The sequence below is a fragment of the Hibiscus syriacus genome, unplaced genomic scaffold, assembly GCF_006381635.1.
Source record: "Hibiscus syriacus cultivar Baekdansim isolate YM2019G1 unplaced genomic scaffold, ASM638163v2 tig00005406_pilon, whole genome shotgun sequence".
Taxonomy (NCBI): Eukaryota; Viridiplantae; Streptophyta; class Magnoliopsida; order Malvales; family Malvaceae; genus Hibiscus; species Hibiscus syriacus.
The window spans coordinates 2,916,759-2,927,898 of record NW_024062056.1 but is presented as its reverse complement, the minus strand read 5'-3'; the positions used below and the strand labels follow the sequence as shown (position 1 = coordinate 2,927,898).

General features: G+C 29.7%; 1 protein-coding gene across 1 annotated transcript; it reads right to left on the bottom strand.

Moving 5' to 3' along the window:
- Positions 1–429: 429 nt before the first annotated feature.
- On the bottom strand, positions 430–1,323 carry LOC120199254 (non-specific lipid transfer protein GPI-anchored 8-like). Its single transcript, XM_039200400.1, has 2 exons — positions 1,026–1,323; positions 430–718 (listed from the first exon to the last, which is right to left on the bottom strand). The coding sequence occupies exons 1-2, from the start codon at positions 1,309–1,311 to the stop codon at positions 594–596; spliced, it is 411 nt and encodes a 136-aa protein (XP_039056331.1). The 5' UTR covers positions 1,312–1,323; the 3' UTR covers positions 430–593.
- Positions 1,324–11,140: the final 9,817 nt, after the last annotated feature.

Sequence of the window (11,140 nt, the reverse complement as noted above, 5' to 3'; positions counted from 1 at the left end):
AAACAAATCGATTGGGAAGGATTGTCCTCGTAGTCAACTTATGTAATCCTATACGAATAAAAATTGCTTAAATATCACTGATTATATAACATCCCAATTGTTCTAGTTGTAGTCGGCTATCAATATCTCTCATGAAAGGGATTCTTTACTACATAATCAAGGCTATTACAAATATCAAGATAGTTTGTCACCGATAAGTTTGTAACGATGAGTGATCAACAGAAAAACAAAAACGCGATGTTCGTTCATCCCGTTTCTATCCCTCGGCTGCTAATAATGGATTATTTTAGAGGTTTTGTTTCACGTGGTTGGTTGAGAAGATTTTGTTTGTTGCCCTGGCTGGTATAATAGGCTCTGGTTTTTATAACATGTGTTGTTGATGTATTCAGACGTAAGTAATAGAAAGTACATCTAGCCATGATTATACGCAAACAATAAAATTACAGATAACAATAATACGTGATAGAGATTAGAAAAACCAACCCACCAATTATATTACATGTAGCAAAATAAAATTGCAAGCAAACAATTAAAATTCCTAGAGACGGATGCACACCATATCTGGTGTTTACTATGAAGAAATCATCTGCTGATCAAAGTCCCAATGAAGAAATGAATGTCACCAGACATAAGAATAAGGTGGTAACTCCTGCCAATGCTATCCTGTCAGCACCTCCAGATTGTCCTGGCGGTGGTGGAGCAGACATGGGGGAAGTGGCTTAATAAGAAAAAAAAAATCAAGAGATTAATAATTTGTCTCTGATAAACCAAATGATAAAAGCGATTTCTAGTATAGTAACTCAATCGATCATATAAATAGGGATGGATCGAAGAGGCGAGCAGGGGCAGTTATTCACTAAAAATTTTAATTTTTTTATACATTTTAGATATTTTCTTAATTAAAAAAAATTGTTTTTGTCCTACAATTTTATAAGTACAAGTATGTCTCCCCTTAAAATTTTATATATTCGTGCCCCTTCTAATATAAAATATTGCGTCTGTCCTGTATATAAATAGAAACTTACCGTTGCAAGTAATGAGATCGGTAGTGATGCCGCATTCACGAGAGATCCTGAGAGCTTCAGGGACAGTGACGTTGAAAGAAGCAAGCAGATTAGGGTGGTTGTAGAGATTGCAGAGGCATGGAAGCTGATTAGCAACGGCTTCTCTTATAGGGTCACAGCAGTCTTCTCGAGGTTTGGCCGTGGCGTTGTTGAGGTAAGGATAACAAGACACAAGCTTTTGGGCACATGTTGTTTGGGCATCCGTGAAGGTTGCCATCCAACCTAAAATCACAAGAACCGCCACCATATGAAACTTATCCATGATCTATGTTATTCCCAGGGTCGACGTTTTCTTGGTTAAATACCAGTGGCTGGCCTATATTTCCCATGTGTTATGCTACGAGAGTCCCAAAGAAATTCTATTTTCCAAACTACTGCTGCTGCTTTATCTTTAATTTAATCCACTGTCTTATTCCTCAAGTCAAGATATGGAGTATTCTGTGTGTGGATCTGTGGATGATTAATATAACACACGAAATCTAATGTACTTTGAAAATTTTAAAGGTATAGAAAGAAGGATCAATATCATATTCATTACTAATAAATTTTTGTTGGATTAACTACATGATTCATCACTTATGTTTGTGTTTTGATGCAGTTAAATATTTTGGTATAATCACATTTTTGGTCTACATTATTTACATATTCTCTCAATTTGGTCATAATTTTAATAAATTAAAATAAAGTTCGTCCTCCAATAGAATGATGTCACATGTCAAACTTAAATTGGGACTGAAGGGATTCAATCTTAGGTCTTATGGGAAGCCAAACATGTACAAAACCATTGAACCAAAATCAATATTTTTTTATATAAAGCCACTAGTTTTATTAAAACTAGAAAATATTTAGAATTACAATAAAGATTTACAAGTATAACTGTAAGCGTAAACTAAATTATAATTAGGACATTTTCCTATTACCATTGATCCAAAAACTAGCCACCTAGATCACGGAATGACCAAAGAAGGAAAAGGTTAAAAAACCTAACCAAAATACTAGAACAAAATAAAGATACGAACAAATCTGACTGCATCAGCAAACGAACCACAAAAAGGTTTTTATTTGCAAACTAACCTAATTGTCACAAATTGGAAAAGTTGATTTGATCTATAGAAAATAACACAAATTAAAAATGAAAAATGGAGAGAGAGAGAGAGGGGAGGGAGAAATAACACAAGTTGATTTTATTAGTAAATTAACCAAAACCAATACTTGGTTTAAAATAGATAACTTGATACATATATTTTGTATCTTAGTGTATAATTATTTAACTTAAATTCATAATATTTTGTATGTATTAACTTTAAAAAAAATAGTTTTTCACATAAACTTATTAAATGTATTTTATTATTAACTTAATTTTTAAAATATTTTTTTATTTTAAATATATATTTTTATTCATATCTAAACTTTTAAAAATATATTTTATTTTATTTCAAATTTTCAAAGTATATATTATATCTTAATTTACTAAATATATTATATCATTACTTTAAATTATTAAATATGCTTAACTTCAAAATAGTTTAACATAAATTTAATATTTTTATATGAAAATAAAAAAAATATTTTTAAATTAAGTTAATAAGAAAATATATTTAATAAGTTAATATGAAATATATATTTTAAATTTAATATATATATATATATATATATATATATATAAATTATTATGAATTTAAGTTATTTATACACTATGATACAAAATATATACATTATGTTGTCTATTTTAGACCAAGCATTGGTCTTGGCTCACTGGTTGGGTACATTCTTGGTTTCCTAAATGACATAGGTTTGTATTCTTTTGGCCTCAATTTTCTTTGTTTTGTTTTCTTTCAACTATAGGGTGACAGTCTTAATCTCTGATTAGCGAAAATTAAATATATTAAATTAAAATAATGTTAGTCATTCAATCGAATATTGACACATGGCACGACACGTGACATCATTCGTTTGGAGGATTAAATTTATTTTAATTTATTAAAAGTATGAATAAACTGAGAGAATATATAAATAACATGGACCAATATTTGTGATTACACCAAAATATTTAACTGTCACGTTACTTAATCTGTTAACAATTAATGATCACGTCTTAATTAAATAAAAATGAATGTGACCATATATTATGTTTTTTTAAATCAATGAGAAAAAGTGGACAAAAAACAAATATAAGTGATCAATCATATAGTTAACCCATTTTTAATTTATAAGTAAAAATAAGGATATAACATTTGCTTTCATAAACTGGAAATATGAAAGTTTCTTTTTAATTAGTTTGATAATTTTTTGTTAAAAAATATATAGTATTAGGAACTAAGGAAGTATTGAGTTCTTCTTCCTATGAGGATTTAAAAGCTCCATTCACAATATATAAACTAATCATTCATGAAAAAATAACCATTATAATAATGAAAATCGTTTTAATTTTTTTAAATAGTTATGATTTGAGGTTAATTAAAATGTTTTAAATATTCAGATTTAAGTTAAAATTTTGGTAATTTTTAATCAGTCAATTATATAAACAAAAAGAATGAAAGCTTTTTTTTCATTTATGATAAATTATATTAAACCTCATGTAGTATTTTTTACGTTTTTACAAATAAAAGAAAGAGAAATTATTTGGAATCAAACTCAAAATTAAATATCAACCTGGATTAAGAATAACATCTTTTATCATTACATTAAATTTGATTAATGATTATTTTATATATAAATAATTAATATTGCAGAGAAATGAAACGGACAGTATCTTGTTCTTTTATCCTTAATTTGATGATGCCTAATTTGCGAAGAAACTGATGTTTTCCTGCCTACATTATAAATTAGTTTATCTTTAATGGGAGATTACCTACTATTTTTACGACCACAGCACGATTTCCTTTTTATTAGCAATAATTCAAGGCTGAAAGTAAGGCCCATAAAATATTTGACTACATACATAAAATGATGAAGAAATTATTTCATAAATCTTGTCCCTCAACTCATCTATGGTCTCTATCCAATTTAATGTGTAAATATCACAGTTATTTTTTACATTATATTTTCTTTAAATTGAATTTTCAAATCATTTTCTTTAATCCATTCTCTTCTTCCACAACCTTAAGCATCAAACTTCATGTTTCATTTCTTTTTTTTCCGATGATACATAGGACATGATTAAGAACTCAAATTTTCCTTAGCAACTAAAGTTGCAACTTCATGCGGAGGCACTTCATAGCAAATCTCCTCAACGGACACCTTTTGAAAGCTTGGCCAACTTGTTCGCGACCAAGTTGAACCGACAACGAACATGAAGAATGCTAATCAGTCAGTCCTGCGATATCAATACCTGCAACGATTCAACCAAGACACTAGACTCAAGCACCCTTGATGAACAAGATAAAATCTTCCAAACTTCGTAGCTATCCGTTTGAACTTCAACACAACGAAATCCCAAGCGCCAAGTATGAGAGATAACCCTATAAACAAGCCAAAGTTCAGCAATAACAACAGGACAATTGCCCAAACTGCGAGAGAAGCCAAAAATCCAATTATCTTGATCATCCCGGATCACTCCTCCAGCAGCAGCCTCACCTCCTCGAACAATAACGGTACCATCCGCATTAGCCTTGATCCACCCAATGGGAGGGGCAAACCAAGAACAAATGAGAGAGTTCGTGACATACGGCTGAATTGAGGGATCTGATGGCCACATCTAAGCTTTTGCATCGACGATCGTCGACACCATTATAATTGAAATTTAAAATCAATGCACATTTTGTTAGAAAAATCATGCTAATCCAAGAATAATATAGAAAAAATAATAATGAAATAATATCATTAAAATATTCAAGGAATAAAGCGAGTTTACTCTGTCTTGAGATTGTTATTCAAAAATAACAACATGAGAAAAATCAATCCTGAGAAAAAAAATAAAGAAGTTAAACTTCTTAAAAATAAGATAAAAAATAAATGGAAATAAAAATATTCCTCTTTATTTTGATCTATTGGTCGAAAACAGTTAAGGTATGTCGTTATTGTAACACCCATTTCCCATATACGTTCCCATACACAAGTCACAAGTGTCACGTGACTTTTAAAAGTTTTTCTTAATTATAAACCTCTAAACTTTTATTTCAAAATTTAAAACAAAACATTTCTAATATAAGGTAAAACATTCGTTGTAAACTATTACAAAGTTATAACTTAAATATATTACAGAACATTTTTCTTAGATTCATATACATGTCATCTAATTATCAAAAGAAGACATGATTATCCTATAGTTACTGATTAGTCAACCTTGGATTGATATTCTCTGCTGCACTCTTTACTTTGATAAGTCTTTTCTTTTACCTACGCGTGAAATCAACACACGTTAAGTATTTACTTAACGAGGCATAATGATGTAAATGAACTGAAAATTCACACTTAATCATATTATAGCTATTGAAATATGAACTAAATCATATACTTCATAAAAATCAGTTAATTATCTCAATTCGTTCATATAGTCATCAAAACCATTCTTAGTATGCCCAACATATTTATTTTTATGTATTTTGTTCCCAATTATACTTTATTTTGTCCAATATATGTTAAATAATAATTTAAGGTACATACATTGAACCGAAGTGCCGAAATGGCCATTCACCTTTTATGAATACCATGAGTGGCACCTTTTCGCCAGTAATGCACTGTTATGCATTTTCATTTATGACACCTTTTTGCCAATAATGCACCGTTATGCATTTTCATTTATGGCACATTTCTGCCAATAATGCACCGTTATGCATTTTCGTTTATGACACCTTTCTGCTAATAATGCACCATTACGCATTTCATTTATTTCGGTAACATCGATAACCATAACATAACATTAACATTCATCCATTCATTTTAGAGCAGTTCATACTCTAAAACTTATTCATAAAATCATTTCTATATACATTATGAAAATATACCAAAATGCTATAAAATATACATTTAAAAAAACATTCGAGATTGACTCATCACGTATCTGCCTCCTTTTATACAAGTATTATAAATGTAGTAACCTGATAAGCCTCGCTAATAAGTTGTAATGATGTCTGACTATTCGACAACTTTATCTTTGCCCTTTTTCTTGCTTGACTCAGGAGCTTGGTTATGATCCACACAAGCATCCATTAAAGACACATACCATACCAATGTTAGTATATTCCCTAAAATTTATACTTTAATAATACTCAAAAGTACTATTATTTTCTATTTCTATTACAATTTCATCATATCTTACAATTCTACGCTCAATAGTATCGGTGCCCCTACCATGTTATCGATACTTCTATACTATAGTACTAATACTCCCTTTCAGTATCGAAACCATTTCTACATTATGGAATCCATGGTATCGATACCATTCTTGTAGTATCGATACCCACATCAGTATCGATACTTATTGCATCAGTATCGATATTGTTCATCTTAATTCTTCAAATTTAAACCTATAGTATCAATACTATTCTTCCAGTACCGATACCCTTAGCCATATTTTCCATTTTTCAGTTCGAGTTTTACCAAATTTTTGTTTAAATCTCTTACTTTTACCACAAACAATACCCATAAACTTAACATCACTTAACCCAACTAACTTTCCTCCATTTAGCTTCTTATAACATCTAAATTCTGCAAAGAACATCTCAAACTAAGAATCATACTACTTTTTCTGACATGTTTTTAATCACGCCCAAGGCTTCTAATCCATTATTTACTTCTTTGACAAGTCAAATCTACTAATAAACCTCAATAAAAACTCATATTTCAACATATAATTCAAAAACCCATTTTCTTCAATCTCAAATAAATCATCCATTTCTTAGTCTTAATCCTCTAAACCCTTCCTTAAGCTTCCACATCACTTAAGGTTTCATGAACAAACCAAAAATGAAAGGAAAAACTAGCTAGCTAAAGCCTTATCTTTGGCTGTGGAGGAGAGCACGATCACGAGAGAAGAAGAAGAGTAGATGACTTAGTTTAGTTTTCAACTTTCCCCTTTTTCCCCTTTCTTAAATCCCTAATAAAATGAATTTTAAATTCATTTCACTCTAAAGGACCAAAATGCTCTTTCATTCTTACTAATTGGTCTTAATTAAATCATTGCTTATACTTTATCATTTATTCAATTTAATCCTCCAAATTTTTAAATCCTTTCAAAATAGTCACTGACCTAATATTTGGGGGTATTAAAGTTACACAGTTTCCTTTAGGTAGATTTTCGGCCACTCATTTGGTGCTTGAGTTCGTTGGTCGTCTGTCTCCCAGGATACAACAACTAGATGATCAACTATAGTAGCACACTAGTAGAGATCACGAACAATCATTGTCTTCATTTATCACTGGAAAATTAGTGGGGACGAAAAAGTTTCTTCTTTTTGAACTTGTCAAAAACTTATTGAAACTTTTAATATTCAAATGTAAACAAATAAAAATATCATTTAATTTGAAATATTCAGAACATAAACTCCTTTTACTATTCAATTTTATATATATATTATATTTTAATTTTAAAATATATAAAAGTATATAACTATCTTTAATATTCAAAGTTAAAAAATAACAAATACATTTTTAAATAGAAGCATTCAAAGAGTAATTATGCTACTAAAATTCAAATTCAAATTCAAATTATCTTTCAATTTGCAATAGTCAAAATAAATATGAATTTAATATAAATATTAAATCCATCAATTAAATTCACATTTTTCCAAAAAAATTTAATTTTCTTTTAATTTTATTTTAAATTTATTATTTTTTATAGTATTTTTTTATATTTTTCATTTTTTCCTTAATGAACAAGGGAAGAGAGATTCCATCTAGAAATACTGTTCCAATTTATCTTTTATCGTTTCAAAAGCAACCATGAAAATCCAAAATTCCGAATATTGGGCATTAAATAACAATGCCAAACTGTCATTAGTAACAACCCTTCATCGTTTCAAAAGCAGCCATGAAAAGCCTTTGAAACAGTACGTACTTGTAAATCCAAAAATAACTTTTTAGGTAAAAGATGACATAGAAATTATTAAAGACTGACATCAACTGTTTTATTCTTCAATTTATTTTTACTTTGGAAGAAAGGAAAAATTAATATTCTTATTTTACGAGGTTTGACTGAATTTAAATTTTAGAAAATATGAAAAATCAAACTCTAATAAACTAAAGATTGTGTTAAAAGATTATCGGCTAACAAATAAGCACGATTGGAAAAGAAAAATAAAGAACAACTAGATTTACATGGAAAATCCAAAAAGGGAAAAACCACTGACAGAATAGAAGAATTTCACTAATACGAAAGAATAAAATACAAGAGGATTTTAGTGAAATAAAAACTTGATTTCTAACCCTTACCTTAGTATCTATTTATAAGGATAAATACTTGATTACAAAGGAAAACTAAATAGAGTATAAATCTACTTTAATAAAGTTCTCTACTTTTAATTAAACTAGGATTCTTACTTTTTCAAATTTAAATATTAATTTATGCCAATTTGAATTCAAGTCAAACTCTAATAAATCTCCACATAGACGCGAATTCTGAAAGTGCGAAGGTTTCGAGATAAAACACTTAAATTTGATAAGACACCCAAACTCAACAAAAATAATTCTTCACTTCAACGAACAAATTCACCTCTTCCACAACACCCCTCAAAGGGGTGATCTTCAGTAATGAATACCGAAAGAATTCAAGCTTTTTTTAAACATGGATTTACTCTTCACATCGGCATGGTTATTATAAGTGTCAACTTTTTTCACAAATGTATCACCACGAGCAATATCATGCACAATACGATCTCGATCACCAGTGATGATTATATCTTCAAATTCATTATGCCCATGAATTTGAACTCTTTTCTGCTTCAAATAGCCGTTTTTCTCACAATTATCTTGTTCAACAAAAAATCTTGTTTTGCTTAATTTAATCAAGATGTTTTTACCAGTAACAACGTTATTTGACACAGGGGAGGAAATATTAGTTGCATTGTCTAAAATTGTTGAACCATGAAGAAAATAAAACTTGGCAGTCTTTCTATGCCCATTCTTCACAACAAGAGAGCCCTTGCAAATTTTCATAGCTCCATCTTTACTAGAAAATTTGTACCTTTTGAATCTAGGGTACATAACGAATTAGATTTATACTCAAATTTGGAACAAGTCTCACATTAACAATTGTTCAAACAATCCCATCAAACATTTTATCCTTAATTATGCCAATACCTACGACTTTATAAGAGACATTATTTCCAAAAAAAGGCATCACATGTAGATACATCTTTATATGTCACTAACCAATCACGATTAAGACTTATATAAAAACATATCCACTCATCACTTGTTATAGAGTTGTCGTCATCTACAACTAGGAGTTTTTCGTCATTGCACTCCTCTACTACACCGGCCTCACCAAATTTTTTGAAGTTTTTCTCTTCAGCTTCTCTCTTAATTTCATTTTGTAACTTGTAACACTCCGATTTAACATGAACTTTATTTTTACAGAAGTGAGAAGTTTTACCTCGGTTGGAAGAATTTGATATGCCCATTCCTTCATTACTAGAAGAGCGTTTTCCTTTTCTTTCATGGTTTGAGCTAGTCGATCCATGTACCATGAGACCTTCGACTTGGGGCTCGAAACTAGATACAAGATGCTTCATCTTGTCAAACAAGTGCATGCCATTGTACACCACTTCAACAGTGAGTGTTTCATGACTGTACAAAATTATGTCTTTGAAAGATAAGTAGGAAGGAGGCAGTGAACATAAAAGGATTAATCTTAAATCTTCTTGATCATAATTCACTTCTAAAGTCTCTAGGTCATATGCGTCCTTGAATATGGATGGGTGCTCTTCAAGAGACAAACCTTCCGCCAACTTGAGCAAATAAAGACGTTGCTTTAAGTGCAACTTCCTGGTCAACGATTTATTCATGTATAGTTGCTCCAATTTCTCCCGCAAAGAAGCAACCATTTTTTCTTTCAATACATCTTGCAATATTTAATTTGATAAGTGTAAACGGGGCTGAGATAAAACTTTATGATCCTTACGCTTTTCTTCGTTCATCCAATATGGCAATGTCTCTTATCAAACTTTTCCAATGCATCATCTAAGTCCAATTGTGTAAGGAGATCCTAAATCTTAACATGCCACAACGAGAACTTAGTGTTTTCATCCAACATGGAATATCATACTATATTGTTACCATAATCTTGAACCTGAAGCTCTGATACATATTTGTTATAATATCATAATGATTATCGATAAACAAATAAACATGACCAAAAAAGAAAAAAATAAAGAACTCCAATATTTACGTGGAAACCCCAAAAAGGGAAAATCACAACTAGATGAGAAGAATTTCACTAATATGAAGGAAGAAAATACAAGGGTGATTTTGGTGAAAGACAAACTAGATTTCTAACTTTTACCTTTAGTTCCTATTTATAGGGATAAATACTTAATTATAAACAGAAATTAAATAGAGTAGAAATCTACTTTAATAAAGTTCTCTACTTTTAATCAAACTAGAATTCTTACTTTCCCAATTTTAAATATTAATTTGTTTCACTTTGAATTTGAGTTAAACTCTAACTGATTAAATAGTTCTTGCACATGAACCATCTCTCATCTCCTTGTCTGTTAAGAAATATTGAAAAAATAATGAATTTGAAAGAAATTAAAAAATTTAAATTTATTTTTAAATTTGATTATAATGTGTGATTAATGCTTAAATTAGTTAATATTTTGTTAATCATTACTCCTTCATTAGTCAATTTAAGTTACTGATTTGGGCGTTTTTATTCATTTTCTATGCATGGTAGTTGATTCCAGAAATGGTGCTACAATAGATGAAGTTATGCAACTTTTTATTTTCTGGAATCAAGGCCAGCTTAGTGGGCATGAATTGGGGCATGATTGTGTCCGATGTGGCATCCAGTCAGCAATTTCATGGAGAGGAGACTCAGCCACAGATCCCAAGTTTGAAATCAAGGTTATCATTTATTTTTAGACATTATATTTTATTTTTAGGATTAAGTTTGAATATTTTCCTAGAATTATCTA

Bases quoted from the DNA above. Each gene is read 5' to 3' on its own strand.
- LOC120199254 (XM_039200400.1), bottom strand. From the start codon at position 1,311: ATGGTGGCGGTTCTTGTGATTTTAGGTTGGATGGCAACCTTCACGGAT. The intron at 719-1,025 runs GTAAGTTTCTAT...TTTCTTATTAAG, and splicing joins CGATCTCATTACTTGCAACG to CCACTTCCCCCATGTCTGCT.